The sequence below is a fragment of the Kwoniella shivajii genome, chromosome 1 (genome assembly GCF_035658355.1).
Source record: "Kwoniella shivajii chromosome 1, complete sequence".
In the NCBI taxonomy this organism is placed as follows: domain Eukaryota; kingdom Fungi; phylum Basidiomycota; class Tremellomycetes; order Tremellales; family Cryptococcaceae; genus Kwoniella; species Kwoniella shivajii.
In genome coordinates, this window is record NC_085908.1 from 2,015,392 (window position 1) to 2,040,537 (window position 25,146).

A 25,146-nucleotide genomic window follows, 5' to 3' on the forward strand; every position below is an offset into this window, starting at 1 on the left:
TTTAAGCAGATAACAGTACGTTGAGAGATTTTTGGAAGTCGTACCCATTTGCAGCTAACGCTTCCACTACTAAAGTTCTCGAGAAACCCATTGCGCAGAGCTGAAACAAGGATGATTTAGCTTTTAGTGTTCTGCCACAGACATATAGATCGATTTCCGACATCGTTATAACATAGGGATTATACTCACCTTCTTAACATCTTCTATATCATCGGGTTGGGCAGTACTTGGTCTTCTCTGAGGCATGGGTGGTGCTTGTAAGTGTTGTTCTGATTGACCGGGTGGAGGACCGGAAGGTGGCGAGAATGCATCATCATGTTGAACAGAGCTGGACCTGTGACTCGCACTGTTAGCATTGCTTCTCTCCGACTTACCAAGAGTTTACGCAAAGGACTTTTGCTTGGAGATGATGACGGATATCAGCACTCACCCTGAAGGTTCGAAATCGCCACCGAAGGCATCATCAAAGCTGAATCCTTTCGTACCCTGCGGTTGCTGTGATTGCTGCACTTGTTGTCCTTGTGCTTGTGCTTGTCCCTGTGGAGGAGCGGATGGATGACTTCCATATCCCCATTCATCAAATCTTTGTGATTGAGGTTGTGGGCTGACCATCTCATAATTTTTGGAAACGCTTTCTGAGGTTCCTCCTGAACCAGAGTTCTCTGATCCACCATTACCAATGTTAGATAGATCTGGTTTCTCAAATTCGTCATCGAAATTGGCGAAATCATCATCGAACGCAGAAGATGAACTGGCTTGATGGGTCGTCGATGAGTGGTGTTGAGATATACCTTGTCCTTGTCCTTGCTCATGAGCAACTTGAGCAGGTGGCAGATCTGAGAAATCAAATTCATCTTCATCGAATGATGCTGTTTTAGGTGTTACACCTTGTTGAGAAGCTATTCCTGTACCGGTCACTGTTGTTGAGGTTACAGGTGCACCGAAAGGATCAAATTCATCGGTTCCACCAAACGACTGAGCAGATGTAGGGGCTGAAGGAGCAGCACCAGGGGGAAGACTTGATTTATTTGCTGGGGGAGGGGGAGCGTGTCTTCTTACTTTTGTAGGTGTGGGTTCTTCAACAGACAGTATTGGTTGACCTAGTCCGAGATCAGGTGCAGATGCATGTCCTAGCCCTGGTTCCGCTGTGGCTTCAGGCTCATCAAAGTTGAATTCATCATCTGCGGATTTCGCACTATAGCCTTTCTTTGTTGGACCCTCTAAATCTTCTGGACCTTCTTCTTCATCATCGCTAGATTCGTATTCAGGCTTCACTTCTTGAGCTAATGCACTAGGGGGCAAAGGAGCTCTCTCTGAATTAGTTGGACTGCCAAATCCACTCGAGGGCACTTCAGTGGCTGGAGTAGAGGGGATGCTTTCGGGAGCACTGGCTTGAGTCGAATAAGTTCTTTCGGCTTCTGGTCGAGCACCGAAATCGCTAGGAATGTCGGATTTGGATATTCCACTGGGAATTCCTTCGTCAAGATCGACATGGTTTTGAGCGTTATCAGCTAGCTCGGCAGGAGGTTGATCGAAAGCTGCAAAGGCACTATCGAAATCTGTTGGGGCAGCTTCACCGACATGTTCAGATGCTGGTGCAAGATGCATTTCTTCGGTTGGCTGTTTGTCTGCAGCAGCGAGAGGAGCGGCTGAAAAAGAGTCGCCGAATCCCGAATCGAACTCGTCAAATCCGCTTCCACCAGTCGCTTTAGGAGTTGAAGGGGCACCGAAAGGATCGGTGGACTCTTTGACTGTAGACGCACCAAATGGATCGGTTTCTTCTCCGGAGGCTTGTGGCACGGGGGTTTTCTCACTTTCGACGGTCGCTGCGCCGAAGGGATCGGCTTCTTCCAGCTCCTTGGGTTCAGTCTTTTCAGGAGATCCACCAGAAACAGCATCCTTGGCAGCATCGTAGAGTGTTTCAGCCCCAGCGACAACTACACCTGCAGCAGCGCCGACAGCTGCGAAAGCTCCGGCGCCAAAGCCAGGCGAGGTTGGCTCTTCTTGTTGAGAAGGAGGAGGAGAGGTAGCCTGAGAAGGTGGAAGGGATCGAGCACCGACAAGTCTCTCGAAAGGATTGTTTGAACGGGTGGATGTACCAGTCGGAGCGGGACTGAGTGCTTTAGGTGTGGCTGGAAGAGGTACGCCAGCTGCGACTGAAGGTGAGAAGAGAGCGGGTGGTGCTTGCGGTGGTGGGCTGACATGCTGTTGGGGAGAGGGAACTCGTTCGAGCTCTCTCTTATCTTCTTCTATCTCCTGCTCGACATCCCTCGTTTCCTTCTGCACAGCATCTCTCCCTCCTTCGGCCGTAGAAAGTTGTTTCTTAGCTATACTCAACATTCCTTTCTGTTGTCTTGCTTCTTTCCTCAGTTTCTCCAAGACCAATTTCATCCCGGTCTTTTCCTCTTCTACTTCTTTCATCATCTTCTGTAACCCTCGAATTTCCTCTTTATCTCTTAGAAGAGCCTGTTCTAATTCATCTTTCTCGGACCTCATAGCTGAAAGATCTGATTCAGCAGAGATGACCTCACTCTCCAACTTCTTGTTTCGGTCTTTCTGCTCAGCGACACGAGTACGGAGATCAGCCACGGCTTTGGTCTCAGTTTCATGTCGAGATCGAGCAGAGGATAGTTTCGCTTCCAGTTCCTCTATTTGAGCAGCAGAAGATTTGGCGTTCTCCTCCAATTCACCTCGTGTTTTTTCTAGATCCGAAAGACCTCTAGTGGTATTAGCAAGTTGATTCTGTTTGTTTCCGAGCTCAGCAGAATGGTCGGGTACTGAAGAAGGCTTGTCTTCAGCTGAATCATCGCCAAGAAGATCACCTCCTCGGGCAGCGGGTGCTGAAGAAACGACAAATCAGCGGAGAGCTTGCATGCTAATAATGATGTTGACTTACCGAAAGGAGCCATTCCAAAGCCAGTCTGAGCTGGTTGACCAGTAGGAGCGGGTGAGATCGCCCTTTGTCCAGTGGTCTGAGCTGTCATCCTTCTAGTCGGCGGAGGTGGTGGCTGAGGCAAGAAAGCGGAAGCCTGGAAGGGTTGAGCTTGCGATTGTTGTTGAGGACTGCTCGCTTTTGGTGTAGGAGCAGGTTCATCATCGGCAAAGATATCGAACAAGTCCTTGGTTGCGCTACTAGCACCTTGATTTTGCAATACCTCTTGTGCACCATTTCCGTATGCTTCTCGAAGTGAGGGAGGAACAAGGCTGTTTGGGAGTGAGGTCGGGGGTTCTTGACCTGCCAATTTGGCGTTGATCAAGTGCAAAGCCACGGCAAATTCGTCTCGAGTGAGTTTACCTTCTTTCCGGATATCCGCCAAGTCCCTATGTTAGTTTTTCTTTAGCTGCTTATCCATGTGTCACTATGTTTCTAGGCTCACCATATAGAAGCAAGGGTGTTCTCATCCAGCTGACTTTGTAGCATGAAAGGAACTGCAACATCACCTTCTATCACACCTCTATTTTGAGTATCAAGTTGAGAGAAGAATTGATCAGAAGTGGCTTTAGCTTGAGGTGTGACGTCCCATTGCTGTGATTGAGGTTGAGATTGAGCGAAACCTGACATTTGTCTCGTTGGTCCACCGAAAGACGAGGTCGAAGGTAAAGTTGAGAAACTAGAAGCCGTAGGTGGACTAGCGAATTTTGTTGATGGAGCTGTATTTGATCTTGGTGGGGTAGCTAATCCAGAGTTACCAGTAGCGCTTTGACCTGTTCTCTGAGGTTGAAGAATACCAGTACCACCTACACCACCTGTATATTGAGGTCTTATAGGACTAGGTACCGCTCCACCTGTATGTTGTCTAGAGATAGGACTAGCGGGAGCCTTTGGAGGAGGTGCCCTTCCACCAGAAGCCACTTCATATATTCCGGGTGGTAATACAGCAGGTAGAATCAGGTTTGAGTTTGTCATACAACTTTGAATGAGGTACATTCCAATGACGAAATCTGTGAGATCCAAAGATCCTCTTTCTTGCGTATCAGCGAGGTTCCTAAGTGATTTCACCAGATCAGCACGCCACTTCTCCAGAAATAAGAAATTTGAAGTTATTTGTGCGAGGGAGGACTTACCAGATTTGACCGAGTTTGTCATAGCTCAAACCACTTTTCAAGAACATATCCCGTGCTTTATCACCTGATACCAATCCATTATGGGGTCCAGCACCAGCGAAAAGTCTAGTGAATTTCGCCCGATCGGCAGGTGTCAATGCTGGAAGAGATGGTTGAGCCAGACCGGAACCGGTGTTGTGTGCAGAGAGGGGCGCAGCTCTTTGACCTGTGAGTTGAGGTTGAATGGTTGGTGGAGGAGGGGGACCTTTATCGAAAGTCGGTAATGGACCAGCTAATCAAAAAGAATCGTCATCAACATATTCACAGTGCAGATCGGGAAAACATTGGGTGAGAATGAGCTGTAGACTTACCTTTTTGTGCTAATGTGTCATCTACAGTGGTAGCTCCACCTTTTTGTAACCAACCGATAATCCTTGCAGCTCTATACCATCCTTCCTTGGTAAGGAAACCGTTGTTTTCAGGATCGGCTAAAGCCCATATTTCACCGAGAGAGGTAGTGGGTAAGTTGCATGAAGTCAAGAATGGATACGCATCTTGTCCTGGGAGAATGCCGGTCTGGAGGTGTGAATCAAATGGTTGTATATCGTCGTTTATCAGCGGGAATCGACTACACAGGTGGAATATTCATATACGTAAAGAGCGATATACTCACATTGTCTTTGTCAACAATGGCAAACAGTTGATCGAAATATTGTTTCTCCTGTGCAGCTGTTGGAATAGATATCGTTAATCTTTGTACATGGGGCTGAAGGCTGCATCACCAAGGATGACACAGCTGATTGAAGAGGAACTCACTATATGGTGCAGCCATTTTGAGCGACTCCTACGCAGATGAAGACGGAACAAGTGAGGAGAGGCGTAAGGTACGTGTACGTGCTTCGAGCCAGTCTACTTTATGCGGTGAGGGCGGAACGTAGTGCGAGGACGAGGCTGAGTGTAAGTCTGTGGTTGATCTGGATCAGTGGAATGGGATATCAGTAGATGACTGTTAAGTATTCGGTAGTTGATATCACAAGATTGCCATACCAACGTCATCACCCTGCATCTCTCCCCCGCCCCTTCCCCTGTTCATTCCATATCATGTCACGGTCCGAGCCATTTCTTGATTAGATGGTATACTCAAATAAATATATTCAGAGTTACGATTCAACCTCCACATGCCATGAATTCATCGCTGAGATTTCCCAACTACTTTCACTTTCGAGCTTAGCTGTGAGTTGACAATGTTGATCACTACATATTGATTGCTTGCTCGCTCAGACCCAAGATAAAAATGGCAGCCACCACAACTCATCCCGCCTCTTCAGCAGGGAGCTCGATCTTCGCCGCACCTCAATGGGTTAAATCAATTTACTCAAAATTTCCTCTAGTGGTATTGGAACAAGAAGATGAAGTGGAATGGAAAGTGAGAGCAAGGGAGAGTCCTGATCATTCAGTAGAGTTGTGGGTGGGTACTTTCCATTTCAATCACGTATATCGTAGTTGCCTCACTGACTCTGCGGCTCTTTACGATTTTGCTGTCATAGATACACCCACCATCGAATATATCTCACACTCATTCACGCTCTTGGACTTCCTCTTCACCCACTTCACTTCGAACGCATCTTCTTTTCCTACTTCGAGAAACATCAACTCCAGTACCTGTTTCATTCAGATCGTGGTCTAACGAGTCATCTGTCCCTGGAGGCACTCTACCTTGTTTACATATTCCCAATCAGGATAGACTATTACCCGCTCAAGAGGTCAGAGGTTGGTTGGAAAGTACTTATCCCTTGAAAGGGAAAGGGAAAGAGTGAGTCCAATTCACCAATCCGCTCGTTCTATCCCATCGTTGCAATGTGTAATTCACAGTCTTCTATTTGGTAATTCTTCGTTAATATTCAAAAAATCAGATTGCAAGGCCTTCCTTCTCAAGAGATATACGATCGTGCACTTGCACTTTCCCAATTGATCTTAGGAAATCTTTATCCTGCTTATCTAGCTTCATTACCTAAACAATCATCAATATTTCCCCTATTATTCCCTGTTCCACCTCCTTTATCAGCAGGCTTAACGACTCCACTACCAGCTTCTCTGACTGGGGATTCTAGAGATATTGATAAAGACGAAGTCATACGTAAAGGTGTAGAAGCTCTAGAAGCTATCGAAGTGATTTTGGAAAGTACAAAAGAGAAAGATGGATGGTTATTCGGTTCAAAGTGAGTGTTCACATCCGTCTAATTTTCCTACAAGCTAAAACGCTGTTCATGTCTGATTGGTGTTCATGTAGATATCCGACTGCAATAGATGCTTTAGTCACTTCACATATACATGTGATGTATTCTTTACCTCAAGAATCGGTTCTAAGAAATACGGTAGGATCGAGACGAAGTATCGGAGAATACGTCGAAAGAGTTTTAGATTATGCAGAGAAAAGAATCAGAGGTTGAAGATGTATCAGAGCTATAAGATGAAGGCGCAAGACGCACAGTAGTGATAATGATCATAATCATCCTTATGATTGAAGAGAAAACCATTATTCATGACCTTTTCACCGGGACAAAATGATTACATAGTGTCACTGACGAGGGATTATACTAATTAGTACAAATATGACAGGTACGTATATGGGCTTTAAGCAGAGACATGATATCTGAATCCGTGAGTCTCTCCTATAGTAGTACAAGACAAACAACACACAAATCACATATCATTTTTCCCTTCTTCCGGATAACAAGACATATTCCTTGGCCGATAGTGACGGGTGTTGATTGAAAGGTGGTTCCTGCTGGACACGGTTGGAAACCTGAAAATCTCAGCGGTTTACTACGATCTCACTAATCCTCAGTTTCGTTGTGTCTGATCGCATAGGCTTGAGAGTGGCGGTGAAAACGGGTATTGCGGTAGTATGGGTGTACTTCCTCTCAGTTGAACTGATCCTCCGATGGGGCTGGGAACAGACGTAAGGGGATCAATCACGGGGGAGGTTGCAGCTTGTTTTGTGGTGTTTGCACGATTGGTCGCAGAAGGCGAAGGAGCGCTTGAGGATGCCCAGCTTGATATGGTGACTCCTCTTTCCAACGGCGTGGAAGTTAGCAGACTTTCTTCCCCTATCGTTTTTCCCGTATCAATTTCTGCTCTATTTGTTATCCAAAGAGGGTTCTCAAGCTTGACGAGTGAATTCTGATCCTGGTCCTGGTGTTCTTTTGAAACCCTTTCTAATTGTTGATAACTGGGTAATAAGCCATTACCTCTTCTTTCCAATTCTTTTTCTGCACGATGAGCTTCCAATTTCTGTCTAGTTCTTCGTCTTAACCTATCTTTCCCATCTTTCGCGGTATACCTTCCACGTTCTTCCGCTTCACTCCTTTGAGCCTCCCTACGTAGACGATCCTTGGCACGTAAATCATTTAACCGGTATAGGTGTACAGTCGAATAAGGAATGATGAATTGGGAATTGAGCGTGGATGAAGGGATTAAAGGTAGAAAGGAGTGTTGGAGGATGAATGTATTGATTGGAATCGTTTCGTGTTCCTGATGAAATCGATCTTCAACATCAGAGTCTGTAAATGTGGAAACAGACGATGGATTCGGGATTTGATGACAGATTCAATCAGGTAACTGACTGAAATAGCATTCATCAGATCCTCGGTCGTGGAGTTCTCTTGGATCCAAACATGAAATTGCTTCCCACCGGGGTATTCGGTCTTCAAAGGAACAAAACCCACGAATGATCATCAGCAGAGATACTATGATAGTCGCTTACAGGTGGTTTTGTGAGCGAGTCAAAGGACTAGCTAGCTATCATCAAAGGACCCATCCTGTCCGTGATATCCCTCGGCAACAGATGACTTCCTTCTGGAGCGATGGAAGGGATTGAGACACGGACGGAAGGAGGTGCTTTCTACTTACGCCTACAAAGATCATCATCGTTTCTTGACGATTAAAGGCGAGTATTGTTCGTGCTCGTTGTGAGGAATGATTGTTTCGAAGCTTACTATAACAGTCAGTGTATTACAGTTGGAGAGGAGGGAACTTCCTACATACTTAAAAAGGCAGGTGTTGCCTGGATATATATGAAAGTCAGATTGTGCTTTTACACAGCACCACGGAAGAATCAGTATATCAGTGGTCCTTATATCTAATAGTTCCTATACGATGGTGTCTTCTTTCTCTATTTAGTTTTTTCCCTCCATCCTCCATGAGGGGCCTTGATGGTAATTCCACACTGACCTTTTTTAATGGTCTTCTCTTCTTGAGGAGGTAAATGTACAGTATACTCGTATTTTACCGAAACTTTATCATGACCACTATTTCCCCGATTAAAGCGGTAATGATTCTATTGTCGTTTGGTGTGAAATGTCCAAGTTACCGTTGCCGTTAATTTGATTGAGGTTAGAGCTTAAAATGACTGTTTTTGATGGGATAAGCTTATTATCCTCTTGAAAAGAGGTCATGGCGGTTTTCATGCTATGTCATGCTATGTTGCTTGATCACGATTTGATTAGGGTATGTAATCGGTATCACCGTGACATGAAATACTCTACCTGATTTTTTTTTTCCCAAAGGTGGATGATGGTACCTCTGCAATGTAACATGTCGGATCGGGAAAAGGTTCAGTGCCGAAAAGACAAGCAAAGTCGCTTCTCCTCAATACCGTAAGATTCCTGTCTTTACTTCTTTGACCGGCCATGTATGTTCCGAGACTAAATACTCAGCATAAGAGGTCTTTCTGTATAACAAAGCTAATCTTGTGTAAGGGCGCAAATCCGATTTGAAGGAAAAGGGGGCCATGACCTGAATAGATGTGCTCCATATGCTCGATCATTGATATTTAGGTGATTTCTGAAGTTGAAGACCGATGGAAGCGCAAGTCTATGTTTAAGGGGTATCTGAATATCCCGGGATGATTCCGATTGAGAAGCAAAAAGGAAGTCTGATAGAGTCACGGCAGGGACGATCTCGGGAAAAGTGTCAAATACCAGAGGAGAGTTTATACAGTCTTTGATCTTATGATGATCGGATGGTGCGCCGAAAGAGACATACACTTTGTAAAGTGGTCCGTGCGGACTAGTGGGATCTTGCTTGATGGTGTGAGCTCAGCAATAGATGTTCTCCGTCAGTTACAGGCCATCAGTTCTTAAGCCTTGCTCAATTTTGAACGATAGCTGAATAAGGCTTATATCGATGAATTTGGTTAAGATACAGGTTTTGCATTTCTTTAAGGCTACATACAATGGGATTATTCGTTACCAAATAATGATCTTTTAAGCTGAAAGAAGGATTTCCTTCAACTTTTCACCGAGTGCACCTGCAGATCCAGGGTTTTGACCTATTCAATAAACAAGAGAATTAGCAAAAGTAAAAGACAATCAACATTAAGTCAAATTTGTAATCGTCCTGGAATGTAGTTTTAACTTACCGGTCAAAACACCTTGATCGTAAACTACTTTAACTCCCCAATCTTGTTCTGCCTTGACGAACTTGGCACCTAACTCCTTCAATTTATCTTCAGGGCTGAAAGGAAGTGTATTGACGAAATCGTTGTAAGGTGTTTGAGATTCTTCAGAGTTGGAAAATACAGTTGCTTCTGTACCTTTAAAGATGGATTCACCGTTGGGTCTCTTGGCTCCGATGAGTGCTGCGGGTCCATGACAAACTGCAGAGACGGGCTGTGGATTCTGTCAGCGTGTTGTACTACTACTTTGACGAGGCTCGGAGAAAGGATACGGTCTCGAATATACAACGGTAAGGATTTACTCACCTTTTTAGCGGCGTAGAAGTCCTCAACGAGCTTGGCGAATTCTTTGCTAGGTGCTAAATCAATAAGAGGACCGTGCTACATTACGATGAAAAACAACTATCAGTACTCTCGCCGTATGTTGATGAATCTTAAAAGCAGAAGGAAAGGGATACTTACACCACCGACAACGAAGATAGCAGCGTAATCTTCAGCTTTAACATCTGTGATTTTCTTTGTGTTTTTAACTAATTCTTGAGCTTTAGGATCATTTAAGAATTTGACAGATTCATCATCTGTGAACATCTTTTTGGAATTCTCATCTAAAGGCGCTGCCCCACCTTTTGTAGAAGCTGAATCGATGTTGAAATCGTTGTGAAGTACATAGTAAGGATGGGCAGCTTCAGGAAGATACCATCCGGTTTCCTAATCACATCACAAGAAATGGTCAGTGAATTACAGGACGAATCAAGGTCAGGTGGAGTAGATGCGACTTACTTGACCGTCAAGAACTTTATCGGCAGAAGTGAAGATGAATAAGATAGATTGCTTGGACATTATTGTTCAGTATAAGTATAAATGAGCTTATTGGATATTGGTTAGGCTGATTTCGTTCGAAGGATGAATTGGATTGTCTTTGGGATTATGTTTTGCGAATGGCAGGGAAAAAATGGAGGAGAACGATGAATTCAATGGTGCTTATATACCTTTTTCAGACTGGACAAAGCTTTGTCATTGATTTGTACAACGACGTTCATACCATCGTACTTCCAGTGTCTTCTCACAGACTGCTGACTTTATCATCGTGATGTGGAGGGAGAGGCTGTTAAACGATATTTTTTAACATGACCACATAGTCCTCCTCCACCTCTATAGCGGATCCAGATTCAAACCAAGAGTTCAGTTGCAGTACATCCGAGAAAGACGGCATTTCAATGGCGGTAATTGATTGTTCCTCCACATGATACAAAGAAGTCACCTCCACCCTTTCTATAATTCCCTGAAGCTGATCAAAGACATTACTCGTACGGTGGAGTCTCGAATTACAGCACCTCGAAAACGTAATCAATCACTCGTAAGCAAAATATTCTAAGGAACTTGATTGATCATCTTCAAGGGATGATGAAAGTAGAACACTCGATGGCGCCAAATAGAATCAATAATTGAGTTTGAGAGATTGGAGTGGATCATCACTTCGTTATATTTGCTAATCAAGGACGGTATACCGAGTTGGGGTATGAAAGCCATGATCATTCAGTACGAAATTGCGCAATTCGAGAGCTATCGTGACCTGCCAAAGGCAGATTGCTCATTTTGGCTTTTTGGAAATCATTCAAAGGGATCGTGGTGTTAAGGAGAAATTCAATGACAATGGAAGTATGAGAAGTGATGTGGGACGACTCAATATCAACATGTTCGGAGCAATTTGAGTCATCCGATATGATTCGTTTCTATTAGTGTGAACTATATAAAATAGGTCAAGACAGTGATGAACTCCAATATCCTCGAGACTCACCTGTTGTAATTCCTTCCAGTCGGTCTCATATCCGAACACCAATCTCACCCATTACAAGCACCCAACCTTCCCCTCCTGCTGAATCGCGATCTAAGACCAAACGATTGTCGAGCATAATGTACTTCAAATACGTTCTACTCTCATTCCCACTTTTGCTCTCTTCTACTTTAGCTGGATCAGAGCCCACTGCTACTTGGCCAGCTGAATCTACAGGATGTAATCTCGATCAAGCTCGATCACTGTATTCTTCTCAATCAGCTAGATTGGGTGGTCAGAGTACTACTGTAATCATGGGTTTCTCAACTTCTGGTGCTGTCAAACCTACCGATCAATGTGAAGACACCATTCCTACCAAAAGATCAGCTGTACTGGAGAATGGTCATGCGGCTTATATCGCTCCTACAGGTGGTCCATACGGAATGTCCAAGTAGAGAACATACGGGATTTCCGGTGAGTATACTATTTCTGGAGAAAACCCACAACACCCTTTCGTGTCACCCCTTTGACTCCCAGCGAGATCCTTACTGACCGAAAAAATGGACAAATGACCTACAGAACCCAGGACTGTTGATATATCTTCCGTGCTTGATATTGAATCCATAAACTTGAGTAGAATAGAATACAATGAAGATAGGAACGTTTAACCAACTCTTATGCAACCTGTGATGTATCCTGTGTGCTTCTTTGTGGCAGTATCGCTTCTTCCCAACTGTACAGATGTCCCCAGTCCCGTTGCGGTGTCTACTATCGTACCTCGGTGTGATAGGTCATAAACAAAGGGACATAGATGAAAGGATAGATGACTCTGGTACGTGTCATGGCCCTATCGAGATGAAAGGATCTCAATTGGTTGGCAACACGTCTTGGAATAGGGTCTCGCAGTATTGTCGCAGAATGTGCAGATGTCATGGAATCACTTTATTTTTTCTGGATTTCAGGTCTTGTAGATGTTCATATCCCAAAATCTTGCACATACCCATTCAGCTTCCCCGTTCAGCTTTCCCAAAAATAGAAAGATATAAAAAACAGTAATATATAACTATAATAACTAGAATAATAACACTCAGCAGTAAAACACACACTAATCGGTCTTCGCTGATCACCAATCTGTAATCTTCATTCACTTTCGAAAGAGCACAATCAGATCCAGATTCAGGAAATTGCTCATCAAAGCCAGTAAACTGTTTTGGGAAGAATAAACTGTGTATCTTTAAAATAAGGATAGATCGATCCCTCATAATGAAGTCTCTGCATCCTTTACCGTTACTCATATTCTTGTCTGAGACTATGGTCTCAGGCGCCGTGATTGATCCACGAGTATTTGCTCGGGAAACTCCTCCATCATCTTTGATTACCACGGCGACCCATACAATACCTTGTGACACTTCATCGTCATTGATGACCTCGTGGTACCCTACAACTACTGATCAGAGTGCTTGTGATTCTCTCATCCATACATCTTCTACGTACCTCACTTGCCAATCATATGTTATCACTACGGATACCCAACACGCTTCTAGTATCACGACTGGACCGTCAAGTGGCTGCCTCAGTGAGAAGACAGTCACTGAAGCTGCTAAGACAGATGCAACGTCGACCGAACGATCTGCGTGCAAATCCAGTGACATCTCAACGATCTCAAATGTGATTACAGGAAACTCTGCCAGTGGCTTCACCGCAAGTGACGGAAGTGTCGCTACGACTGACCCATCTACTTGGATTACTACTACCACCTGTGAGCATCAATTGATGAGCCGAAAGGTGACAGGTGACTGATCAGACTGCTTTGGGTGTCAAAGTGATCAGTATCGTTCCCATTATGGCAACTAGCACGTTCAGCACGTCCAGTACATCCGAGTATGCATCGTGGCAAACAGCCCCTTCTTTCACTTCTACCAGTTCACGTGAACCATCAACATTACCAACGGCACCATCTTCTACTTCGTCTACTTCGTCCGCTGAATCAACTACTACTAAACCTCCTTCTTCTACTCCCACCAGTACAAGTCCTTCCACTTCGCAGGCAAGCAGTAGTACCGCTCAATCACCTCCTCCACCGAATCGTTTCTTCGGCGAACTAACTTATGAGCTAGGACAATATGTGATCATGTATGTAAGTGAAACCTATCGTTGATAATCTCATATTCACTGTCAAAAGAAGTATTCATGGAGTATACAGTACTGATATTTGAGGTAATTCATTGGTAATAGGACGAAACAGCCAATAACATGGAGTACAAAAGTCAAGCTAAGAATAATAAAGAACCATGGAAACACACAATGAGTTTACTAACTGATAATCCAAATACCTCGAAGAGAAGATTCGAAATTTGGATTCCTTCAATTAGTGGGGCTTGGGGTCATGGTGTAGAAGGGAGTAAACGTACTAGGATAATATCAGTGAGTATATCATCCCATGGACACGTATAATGTGTCCTGTGATATCGAAAAGAATATACGATTCCATACTGTGTTACTGTTTCGTCATCACCGTTGTAGAAAACGGTCTGAAGTCGGATATATGCTGATCATATCCTACGTATAGTGTGAGATTACTTTCGAGCCTGGTAACGAAAAGAATAAAGCTGCTTTCGCAGTTTGGAATGGTGAACCACATTATTATAATGATGATCCGGAAAATAAAGTTCACGGGGATTGCAAATTTCTCGATCCCTAATACATACATACATACTGTAGTACATGTGAATCATCTTACAAAGTATGTATACATCATACAAACATTATTGACATATATCGACATATTACCTGTTGCCTGTGGCAGTAATGACCACAGAGGCATGGTACTGATGTTCACATGTACATGTTCAAATTTGTTGTACATAACTGCCACAAAAGAAATCTGCATCGAATGAGCCTTCTGCAGCGTTATATCCACTGGAACCTGTGCGGAATTAAACCGATTGAGCAGTCGAGAATTGGACATCTTACCCGTTTCGAGTAATAGGTTGGTTACAGCGAGACCCAATTGGCGACTTCATTCTGCTTTCAACGTGTATGGGTCGAGACAGCCGATGATACCTAAGTTTTTCAGACTAGTGGTCAATCAAGAGTTTGTATGAAAGGTGGATCCTTTCATGTCTCTGGATATCATATCTTCCTGTCTCCTCAAAGTAATGAACGGGGTGGAGCTCTTGAGCGCCGCAGTGTACGCAGTTCCTGAATGAAAGGATAAGTCCATCAACGCATTTGAAACGTGAGGCGACTTATATCCAGAAAGGAGGTTTTAACGGAGTAAGATCAAATCACTCGCTGATCAAGGAGGTGGGAGAATCATCAGTTCTAAGTATAGTACACCGAGCCCAATCGCACTTGAGCATTTCGCAGTAAGACTTTGGTTATCAGCCATGTATAAGAGGCTTTTGTTTTGCAAAGTATTGGGCTGTGTTTTCTCATCATCAATCAGTTAGTATTGAGAACAAATCCTTCTTAAATTCCAACAGTTTCCAGTTGATTTAGATCTGCAATTGACCTTGATTCTGAACCTTTTACTTGACTATTTTCCCTTAAATTTCTTCCTTCGAATTCGGTCTTCAAACTCACATTCATTAGGATTATCAATATAAAACAAGATGCGATCATCAATCTCATTTTCAGTTTTATTCACTCTTCTCCTCCCGCTGGCCGGACTTCCACTGACTTTCGCTGCTCCTCTTCTTCCTTCTACCATTTCTACTCGACTGGTCGCTAGGAACACTCCTGAGTCCAGTTCTTCATCACTTGGATCAACTGACTCGGCAGCTCAATCTACGATCGATACATCTTTACCCGAATCGACTGGTTCCGCAGCTGGATCCACTTCCGATACATCTTCATCGGCTACAATCACAGATGATTCACCATCTTCTGTCACTATTCCTTCTGAAACAGAGACTTTACCTACAGAGACCAATCAGTCTTCATCTTCCGAAAGTCTGACTTCTGTCCAGTCAACTTCTACACATTACAATACCGTCGTAGCTACCAAAACTGAATCTGTTCCTGGAACTAATGGATTGCCGACTGGTCCTTCAATTACTGCCTCTTCCGACGCTTCTGCAACTGGAGAAGAATGCGACGACACAAGTACAGCTGCACCGACTCCGACTACCGATCAAGCCTCAGTTCCTACCAATTCAGCTGAAGAAGAATGCGATGATGAGAGTTCGGTCGCTCCTACCCCAACCACTGATCAAGCCTCAGTTCCTACCAATTCAGCTGACGAAGACTGCGATGATGAAAGTTCAGTCGCTCCCACCCCAACCACTGAACAGGCTTTTATCCCTTCCGATACTTCTTCAGCCGGATGTGATCAATGTAGTCAAGAAGCAACTGATACCTCGCCTGGAAGTACGGGCAATGCTGGGCTTCCTACCGATGACGCTACCTCTGCTCCATCCGCGCCAGCTACTTCTGCTCCATCCGTACCGGCGACCTCTGCGCCTTCCGCGCCGGATACCTCTGCACCCTCAGTCCCCGCTACTTCAGCACCATCAGTCCCCGCTACTTCAGCACCAGCTACTTCAGCACCAGCTACTTCAGCACCATCAGTACCAGCTACTTCCCTCGGCAGTGCTTCTGCAACCGGAGATTCTACAGGCGAAGGCGGTTCTGCGACATCCCAAGGGTCTACCCTTGCTCCTACTCCGGACGTTCCCTCATACTCCGCTCCTTCAAGTTCAGTAACCTCCACGCAAGACTGCTTCACTTGTGGCGCGTCAGGAAGTACAACTGAAGCCGGTGCACCCATCACCCAATTGCCCTCCGAGGCCAGTTCCATCCCATCATCTTCTGCTGCTTCTTCAACAGATTGCGATGAAGACGCTGCTACTACCAACGCTCCTTCTACTTCTGGCCCCGGCTCTCCTGGATCCACCCGTCAAGAGGGTGAACAAACAGGAGTACCAACAGGAGCGCCCACTGGAGTTCCTGGTGGAACCAGTACCGATTGTGAAGAAGGTGCTTCTAGCATATACGGATCATTCGAAAGTCATTTGAGTGAAACAGCTACTGGCAATTTCGACATCAGTACTTTACCCCAAACTCTCGAATCCGCTACTGAGTCATCCACTGCTGGAAGAGAGGCTTCAACTCCTGAATAGTCGTTATATCTTAATGCTTGGATATCGGTTAGTTCCAGATCACCAACAACGAAGTTCAGATAGTCTGAGACTGTTGTAGTGGTATCAAGGGGAAAGTGGCCTACAAATAAGAATTGATTTTTGATAGATACGGACATTATACATATTCTGTACCATCGCATTCTACTGCGTATGCATACCCACAAGGACAGTCAACTATATATCATAGCAAAAAGCAATGAAAGTGCTCGCGATCGCCCGTCATGGTTGATCTCTCGGAACCATTCGATCCGTGATGATAATGATAATGTTTGAAGTTTCGCGTTCTCTTCATTCACTTCCGTGTGCCCTCAATATTATCGATCAAAAAGAGTAACACAGCTCGATCGCGTCGATCCATTTTCAAGTGTACGTGACTGAACTGCAGGTCATTGGCATAGAACATACCTTATAGTAATGAGTACTTCTTGGGCTTTGGCGATTTTTCCCATTCCACCCGAGATAATGGATTTGGAACATTACATTTAGTTTACGGAAATAATCTTACTTTTCCCAAGCCACTGCCCACAATCCTCTGTTGAATCCATCCCATCCCATGAGTTCTTTTAATGTTCACATGAAAGCACGAACCTTGATTTTCATTCGTAAACCTGAAAAATTCATCTTCCCCCTTTTCTTTCCCCGCATGATGGTGTGGTGAATTCCGATCGACGCGTCGGATTACTTTTAATAGCCACAAAAGTCAAAACGCCGTTCTTTTCTTTTTGATTTTAAGATAAATGATCATGACGCGTTTCCGAAACGGTGTCTCTCATAAATTACTTGATTAGGTAATTTCCAATGCATTCGATCATTCAGAAGGGGAAAAGAAAAAGAAAGAGAAGAACAGTCGCGTATTTCCCATTTTATCATTCCCCATTCTCAATTTCAGTTGACAGCTGCAAACTTATTTTACCTTGTACCATTATCATTCATCGTACCTAAACCACCTCTTTGTTGACACAAAGCATACCTCTCTTTCAAACATCAACATTAGATATTCTCCATATCACTGAGACACATCCTGATCACTCTTGAGAACGACAATCTCCATTGCATCGCCAATCAGTGACATCACATCAGGCCAAGAAGAGAATTTCCATCCCATCCGACGTGCATTTTTTTTGGATCCACAGGGTAATAAATCCAGGACGCGTTCACTTCATTGAAAACCCCTTCTTTCTCACATCCATTCGTACTTTCTCATTTTCATCCATCATTATTAATTTTCATCTTTTCACCAATCAAGCCTTTTCGATTCATCTCATCTCATTTTCGCATTCTCCTCACACTGTAACGATTATCGAGCGACCAAGTTGGCGAAAGACTGGATACTGAGGGAAACTTGAAGATATCGTGGACATACCGGTAAAATTGTGAGTACGCTTGTTCAGACTCGCAGGATATATGTCGATTTTGTTGGTATCTCATACGCTTCAAGGCTCGTCACTGATTGACATCATTGTCTCGGTGTAATACAGAAACTTGAAGCATTTCACCCCCCGCCGGTCGGGTTCATCCAACCCGTCCTCAACTGAACCTTGACGGAAAGATCAAATCTTAAAGGATAAATCGAGAGCTAGTCTCACATCCCATTCTTCCTTGAATATCGCCCAATTCAATTCAGTTCATATACGTTAATGTCTCGCCCCACTTCATCGACATCGCATAGACCGTCTGGCTCAGGATCAAGTATGATGGGTGGTGAATCGTGAGTATACTCTGTCTGATTATCTCCTGCAATAATTAAATATTGTTCTATACTTACACAATCTTGTCATCATGTAGAATGGGACGCGTTCACACTTTCTCACCTACTCCTTCGGCATCATCCTCTCATCATCCAGTATATTACCATCATGATCATATCGGCCCCGATGGATATCTTCAATCTTATAACCCATACGGAGGAGAAATACATGGACAAATGATCATGCCTTATGCGGGGCATCAAGCTGCTCAAGGAAGGATAGCCATTCCCATGCATGGACATTCAGGAAATGTCATGGCTATCAATCAAGCTGGAAGAGGATCAGGAAAGACACCGATGAGATCGACACCTCCTCCTACAGGCTTTGAGGATCTTGGTCCATCACCTTTCTTACCTGAAGAAGACGGAACACCATACCTTCCCGCTCATTTCGATGCCTACGGTCAAATGTCTGTATCGCCAAGTATGAATCACATGCAACTTCCTCCGAATCATCTGGTATCCCCTACAGACCAAATGAATATGGCAAGAATGGCTCCTCAATTACACAGACATAATACAATGCCTCTGATGGTCCAGTCGCAACTACAGCACCAGCACCAACATCAACATCAACAATACCAACAAATACCCATGGGCCGTCAACGGCAAAATGCTCAACAAGGAAGACCAAACATAGTACAGCGTCAATCAATGCCTGGTCCTATTCAAAGACCAACCGCTATATCTCGACACGCATCCGTTCATGGTCCTTCTCGTTCCCAAAGTCCTCATATCGGAGGTGACATTTTCGACCCTGTACCTCAAGAACCTCACAGTTCTCACTTAAATCGTCAGCATATGCACCAAGTCCCACATCCGGTGGAGAACATAGATATGTCATGGGATTTGTCAGCATTTGATCCTGCAGTAAGTGGATCGTTTCATCGGAAAGTCATGATCGTGCTGATTCGCCTATAGTTCAACTCAACTGGACAAGGTATTTCTCCAGCCAGAGCACTCGGTCCAGCACCATCCCGACCTCAACGATTTTCTCCCCATCGCGATATACACATGATCACGCCGCAAATGAACAAGCTCGGATACTCCAATCACGTTCACTCGTCAGCAACATCTGTCGCTTCTAGTGCTACTGCATCTTCCAGCATATCCAGTATGAGTGATGTCAGCGTCCGATCAGCACATCAACATTCGATCCAGCAAGCCGACGATGAAAGCAGTGATGACGAACACTATTCACCAACGCGAGGTCCATCAAATTCAAGGGCGATGATGAAGATGCACTTGGAGGAAAAGAAACCGCATGTCGCTCGGCCCATACGACAACCACCAAAATCTACAGCAACCGGAGGGAGAACTTCTGCCAAATTTGCAAAAGTTGCCGAGGATCCTGGTGTCGAAGGGGTTCCTCCAGGACCACGACCAACGGAAAGACCTGGACCTTCTTTCGCTTGCATCATCGGACAAGCTATACTTCGATGTAAAGCTGGAGGGCTTTCTCTTGAACACATTTACCGATACGTTGAAACTGCATATCCCTATTTCAAGAACGGCGATGGTGCTTGGCGCAATTCCGTCCGACATAACCTCTCCATCCATAAGATGTTCGAGACTATTCCTCGAACGGAAATGTTCCCACCCGGTAAAGGTGGTATCTGGATCATACACGAAGACGAAAAATGCCATTGGCCCGCCGAAGACAAATTTATCAAGAACTTTCCACCTTCTCATCCTCATCATGCTGATTGTCGCCAAACGTTACATGAAAAGGCTAAAGAGAACGAGGCAATAGAGAAGGCCGCTAGAGAAGGTAGGGTGTATGTACCTAAGAAGGGCAAAAAGGGAAGGAAACTCGCTAGTACAGATAAAGATGACGAAGACGAAGAAGGAGCCATGGAAATGGTTCGAACATCTTCATCTGTGACTGATATCCCCATGTTGCGGACGGAATCTCAACCTGACGCCGGATCCTCCACACCGCAGGCTGAAGACGACTCGACTACACCGAAGCTCAAACCTATGACAATCGCACCGCCACCACTCAAGGGACTAGACTCTTCAGATTCTGCTGATCTGGAAGATGATGAGGGGGAATTCTTGCCCATTGATTTCGAACCTGCTCCGGTTGATGTGACTCCCGTGGATCCTGCTAGAAAGCGGGACGATCTAATGGCCCGTCATGGCATGATGATGCCACCTCGATTCGAGCGCAAAGAGAAGAAGAGACCTGTGCAATCTGATGATGAAAACGTCTTTACCTCTACAAAGCGAGTGAGGGTTGCCGAACCTTTGGCACCTATACATAACTTACCGCAGGACAATTCCATCAAAGAACTGGACGACTCTTTCATCACCCCGGAGAGAGAGCGACCGATATCAAACAGCAAAATCATGTCTAGCGCATTCAAAACTCCTGCTCTGATACAGACATCGTCATCACCCGGCTCTTCTCCGATGCCGCAAACTATCACTCGCTCTACTCATCACCCATCAGCTTTACAGCAGACTTGGACACATGACGATATGGCTGAAAACCATTCCAGAGAATCATCACCTGCCCGTCCAATGTTGGAGTCCGCGTTCGATTTCAAGCCCAAAGCTCCTCCGCTTCGAGCTCGAACCTTGGCCCAAGAAGATGACTATATGCCTAAATCAACGGTTGGGCACTCACCCAGAGCACCGCCCAAAACACCTGTCAGCCGATCTTCAGCTGTGACCGACAAAACACCTAGACTACAACATCTGCGTACACCAAGTCTGGGTAAAACACCGATGTTTTTCGGTGGTTCGCCTGCGTTGCCACCACCTTCGGCGAATGCTCTATTATCAACACCGATGTGGGAAGTCGGAGGTGTTTTAGATAGACTGAAAGATCATTTGACGGGCTCACCTACCCATTCTTCAAAACGATCGCCTATGCCATCGACGGATCCCACGAGATATGCAATGTTGCTAGATAGTGGTGGCTCGCCAAGGAAGAGGAGGGATGTCAGTCTTTAAAGCATCACTAGCGATATATCCTAATCAAACCTCTCACTTATGTTCCTGTTTTCGTGCCATGCCAAATTCGATACTCGATATGATCTCTTTTCTTATAGTATATACCGTACGAATTATATTACCTTGTTGTGTGACTTTTTGCTTTCGTTCGTTTTCGAGTCTACCTTATAGTTTTACCCAGTGTTGTTGAAAGACATTGATTTGTGCGATGATATGATATTACTATATACGATGATTTGGTATGAAATACTATTTATGCTATCTCGTCGTCTCTCAGGAAACAATGTTCAAGAATCCTCTGCAACATGAGTCAACAATGCGAAGAAGCAAACATATAATCATTATAAAGATAATCATGGAATGTTGTATGCCATAATGGCTACTTATCCCATTACCAATGTCCGAATGGCTGAAGAGCTCCTCACTCGGACATCACTCTTACTTATCCTTCTTATCCTCGTCTCCTTCAGAAGAATCGTCTTTTGTCTTTTCGCCTGTCGTGCTGGACCCACTCGAAAGTGAAGTCTCGATGTGAGTTTTTTTTTCCGCGTCACTCTTGGCTGTCGCTTCACTTTGTTTGTTCAGGTCGTCCAGTTGTTCCTTGAATAGTTTCTTAGCTTTTTCCAATTCTTCTTCGATTGTTTTTATAGTATCGACACAAGTGGAAAGTTGGTCCAAGCCCAACGAAGTGACGAACTCCTTTGTGAGATATTTGGATAAGGAGCTGGAACAGCCGGTTAATGTGCGGACGAGCTTATCGGCCGGTTTGGACGCACTAGAGCTTCGTCTGGAGCTGTGTCTGGCGCTACGGTCTCCACTACGTTCTCCATCTCTCGTACTTCCACGACTTCTACTTCTTCTACTATTTCCATCTTCACTGCCACTACTTCTACTTCTACGTGATCGTTTTTTGGATGGGGTTGGGCGCGCGGTGGTGGTTTCTTCTTCGTCGTCACTCATTTTGAACTATGAGGGCTCGGGTGGGTGCTTTTGTCTCTAGGGGGTTGTTCAGTACGATACACTTGATAAGATAGTATCGAATACGCAGTCCATATCTTGATAATGGAGTTGTGGTTGAGGACATTTCAATCTGGGACTTGGAAAAAGGGTTCTTATATCATGAGTCCAAAGCTTACACCGCCACTCAACCTTTCATCACTTGGCGGAGCGAGATCCTTTGACAAATACGAAGCCCCGATATCTCCTTCGTGGAGACTTGGATAAGTCAGAGACTTTTGACATGTAAGAGAAACTCCTCATGACGCACTTGCATACAAAGGATCCATACCGCCTTTGAGATCAAAGGGTGGTGTGCAAACAAGGAATGACAACGCCTGGCTAAGAGAGAATTATGGTGGCCAGGTTGAGCACATCCAAACTCATGAGTTCATTCGTTATCCATAGTGTGCTTCATGTGAGTCTTGATTCGTGTGGGATACTATCTACACATCGCGTTGCATGTGGTACAGAGTACAGTGAAAGATATTTCGTACAATTGGATGGATATTGGGAAGATGGAAGATATACAGTATTTAATAACGGGATAGTCATACACAACTCTTGTATACCTATCCATCCATACCGCATTATCACTTCTCCTCGTTCAAGCTCGACATGTAGGAAGGTTCTGGTTTTACCCTTTTACACATGAAGCTAAAGCTTGCATGTGGGAACCACCGTTGATACCGTGCTCATCCTGATTCACTGACCAAACGAACATTCCACCAACTTGAGATTTGAACTCTTCACATAAAGCTTTGTTATCATCACCTGTTGTCCAAGTCCAGAAAACTTTTGCACTTTGATCGTACCAGGCATGCGCATGTTCATCTTCGAAAGCAGTTGTAGAATCATCTGGTTTCTTGGCCCACGAATCGGTCCTCATTACAACGGCCTGTTCTTTATATTCACCTAAACCAGCATCAATCTCTGGGTTATATCTCAGCCAACCTGATATACCATTATCCTTTCCACCAGTTTCGAACGCCTCAACTCCGCCCATCGTACAATCGATTGGGTTTTCAGTTGAACAGGTAGTGACGTCCCCAAAGAATTTGGCTGTGTTGAGGAATCCAATATTGGCTTTATCCAATGCCATTCCATTTTGCTTGTAATAAGCTAATGCTTGTTCAATCACACTCTTACTGGATTGATGACCGGTTTTAGTGTCGTATCTAATATGGGGCAACAGGTCGATCAGTATTCCGCCATTTGTTTTCACGTCACATATTTGCAACTGGAAAATTTACCTGTTCACATAATCGTAAGTCATGATATTCCACATATCAACAGTATCGGCTAATTGAGAGAAAGTATCCTGCGTCATAGCATCTACATCTTTGAAGCTTGTTTTAGGATCTTTCTGAGTCGTTCTTGAGCCAAGAGCTACACTTAATATTCCTTTAGGGTTCTCCTCTTGAATAGCTTTCTTGAGACCTTGACAGATCTTCACGAAAGCAGGTTGTTGTTGCGCATTAGGGAATTCTACGTTGAACAAACCCAAATGTCCATCAGTTACTATTACTTAAAAAAAAGTTGTTTTCTCTTCTCTTGGACATCTGTCAAGGGGATTAAGGGGAGATTAACTTGAACTAACCCCAATCAAGATCAAGACCATCAAGTTTATATTGTTTCACCACTGATTTTGCGTTGGCAATCAAAGCCGTGATAGCAGCATCTCCTGCGTCCGCGGCATCTCTGATAGTCTGATCTAAACCCCAGCCACCCAATGCAGCGCTAACTTTAAGTCCAGCTTTTTGAGCTCTTAAGGTATCAGCTGTTGTAGAGTTGAAATTACCATTACTTGAAACAGCGAATTTGGCGTTATCGGGTGTCCAAGTCAACATATCAATGAAAGCTATAAACAGGCAGAACCATTCAATGAATGTGATCTTCAGCTATCTTGTCTAATAGTGAGTGAGGACACGGGAGCTTACTTACACAGAATGACATGGGTTAAACCGTCCAATTGAGCATTGGAGACACTGCCAAAGTTGGAAAAGCTAATCGTCCCAAGTACATAATCAGCAAGCTGATTCCAGATGAAAATGGCCGAAAAGTGGAGATTGTAATTTCACTTACTTTTCCCAGTATCCGACGAATCGAGTTTGTCCGCTATTGACAGCCTCAGAACTCGAAGTAGATTTATCGGTCGAACTGCTGCTGACGGAGGAGCTGGACGCAGTGCTAGTTGATACGCCTGAGGCAGTTTGACTGGCGTCTCCGGTCACGCTTTGTACCGCGAATTCGCCAGGTATAGAAGACGAGCCGTCTGTTGCAGAAGCAGAAGCAGAGCTGGTAGCAGAGCCAGTAGAAGCAATGGTCGCAGAACCGCTCGGATCGGTATTTACACCACCGACAGAAACACCAGATGCTGTACCTTCAGAAGTAGCGGATGCAGCAGTTGCAGATCCAGCTCCTGTGGCAATGGCCGCCACACCCGGAGCACCGTATCTTATGATTGATCATATTAGTTTCCGTTGTCCTTTTGATATGCAGAGCAGGTTCGAACTGAAAAAAACAAATAGACTAACCCTTCAGGCCATACACAAGGACCACCAGGAACACCCTCTTTACACACTGTGCCACCTTGACATGGACCAGTGCCACTGCCGTTCAAGCCGGTGTAACTCTTACCATCTTCGCTACACTTATAGTCAACACCAGCCGCAGTTCCAGTAGTATCTGAAGATTGAGGGGAGGCGGCAGGTGCAGCGTGAATACGTGCAGTACCAAGTAGAAGTACTATTGCCGAGTATGTTGCAGATCGCATCTTTGCAATTCGAAATTTCTTATCTTGATCGAGTCAAACGAGTGTGTAATGGTTTGGTGAAGAATAGATAAATAGACAGAGAACCAGCTTTGTCTAATATAGGTACGAATGGAAAAACAAGAAATCTCTGATTTTCAATCAAGGTGAATTAGTTCTTCAAACCTTCTTTCGATGCTTGTAAAGACTCACACAGCAGAAGGGTGATTGCGATTAAAGTGATATTGTTTTGAGGATCCACATATTAAA

General features: G+C 44.5%; 10 protein-coding genes across 10 annotated transcripts; 5 read left to right on the forward strand and 5 right to left on the reverse strand.

Moving 5' to 3' along the window:
- Position 1: 1 nt before the first annotated feature.
- Positions 2–4,876, reverse strand: IL334_000762 (uncharacterized protein; the record flags this gene model as incomplete). Its single annotated transcript, XM_062932526.1, has 9 exons — positions 2–100; positions 190–334; positions 431–2,840; positions 2,897–3,321; positions 3,378–3,986; positions 4,066–4,336; positions 4,416–4,620; positions 4,718–4,773; positions 4,861–4,876. 9 exons carry the CDS (start codon positions 4,874–4,876, stop codon positions 2–4), a joined length of 4,236 nt encoding a protein of 1,411 aa, XP_062788577.1.
- A 462-nt stretch (positions 4,877–5,338) lies between these two features.
- Positions 5,339–6,494, forward strand: IL334_000763 (uncharacterized protein; the record flags this gene model as incomplete). The annotated part of the gene is made up of 4 exons (XM_062932527.1): positions 5,339–5,512; positions 5,592–5,857; positions 5,958–6,263; positions 6,335–6,494. The coding sequence occupies 4 exons, from the start codon at positions 5,339–5,341 to the stop codon at positions 6,492–6,494; spliced, it is 906 nt and encodes a 301-aa protein (XP_062788578.1).
- A 394-nt stretch (positions 6,495–6,888) lies between these two features.
- Positions 6,889–7,974, reverse strand: IL334_000764 (uncharacterized protein; the record flags this gene model as incomplete). Its single annotated transcript, XM_062932528.1, has 3 exons — positions 6,889–7,578; positions 7,671–7,751; positions 7,957–7,974. The coding sequence occupies 3 exons, from the start codon at positions 7,972–7,974 to the stop codon at positions 6,889–6,891; spliced, it is 789 nt and encodes a 262-aa protein (XP_062788579.1).
- A 1,337-nt stretch (positions 7,975–9,311) lies between these two features.
- IL334_000765 (uncharacterized protein) lies at positions 9,312–10,342 on the reverse strand (the record flags this gene model as incomplete). The annotated part of the gene is made up of 5 exons (XM_062932529.1): positions 9,312–9,376; positions 9,467–9,716; positions 9,809–9,883; positions 9,965–10,210; positions 10,283–10,342. The coding sequence occupies 5 exons, from the start codon at positions 10,340–10,342 to the stop codon at positions 9,312–9,314; spliced, it is 696 nt and encodes a 231-aa protein (XP_062788580.1).
- A 1,074-nt stretch (positions 10,343–11,416) lies between these two features.
- Positions 11,417–11,731, forward strand: IL334_000766 (uncharacterized protein; the record flags this gene model as incomplete). The annotated part of the gene is made up of 1 exon (XM_062932530.1): positions 11,417–11,731. One exon carries the CDS (start codon positions 11,417–11,419, stop codon positions 11,729–11,731), a length of 315 nt encoding a protein of 104 aa, XP_062788581.1.
- An 808-nt stretch (positions 11,732–12,539) lies between these two features.
- On the forward strand, positions 12,540–13,977 carry IL334_000767 (uncharacterized protein; the record flags this gene model as incomplete). The annotated part of the gene is made up of 4 exons (XM_062932531.1): positions 12,540–13,035; positions 13,100–13,413; positions 13,512–13,700; positions 13,846–13,977. 4 exons carry the CDS (start codon positions 12,540–12,542, stop codon positions 13,975–13,977), a joined length of 1,131 nt encoding a protein of 376 aa, XP_062788582.1.
- A 913-nt stretch (positions 13,978–14,890) lies between these two features.
- IL334_000768 (uncharacterized protein) lies at positions 14,891–16,399 on the forward strand (the record flags this gene model as incomplete). The annotated part of the gene is made up of 1 exon (XM_062932532.1): positions 14,891–16,399. The coding sequence occupies one exon, from the start codon at positions 14,891–14,893 to the stop codon at positions 16,397–16,399; it is 1,509 nt and encodes a 502-aa protein (XP_062788583.1).
- Positions 16,400–18,057: 1,658 nt separating this feature from the next.
- IL334_000769 (uncharacterized protein) lies at positions 18,058–21,128 on the forward strand (the record flags this gene model as incomplete). Its single annotated transcript, XM_062932533.1, has 3 exons — positions 18,058–18,128; positions 18,206–19,037; positions 19,089–21,128. The coding sequence occupies 3 exons, from the start codon at positions 18,058–18,060 to the stop codon at positions 21,126–21,128; spliced, it is 2,943 nt and encodes a 980-aa protein (XP_062788584.1).
- Positions 21,129–21,566: 438 nt separating this feature from the next.
- On the reverse strand, positions 21,567–22,088 carry IL334_000770 (uncharacterized protein; the record flags this gene model as incomplete). The annotated part of the gene is made up of 1 exon (XM_062932534.1): positions 21,567–22,088. The coding sequence occupies one exon, from the start codon at positions 22,086–22,088 to the stop codon at positions 21,567–21,569; it is 522 nt and encodes a 173-aa protein (XP_062788585.1).
- Positions 22,089–22,761: 673 nt separating this feature from the next.
- Positions 22,762–24,900, reverse strand: IL334_000771 (uncharacterized protein; the record flags this gene model as incomplete). Its single annotated transcript, XM_062932535.1, has 6 exons — positions 22,762–23,302; positions 23,378–23,612; positions 23,725–23,985; positions 24,069–24,130; positions 24,210–24,581; positions 24,662–24,900. 6 exons carry the CDS (start codon positions 24,898–24,900, stop codon positions 22,762–22,764), a joined length of 1,710 nt encoding a protein of 569 aa, XP_062788586.1.
- Positions 24,901–25,146: the final 246 nt, after the last annotated feature.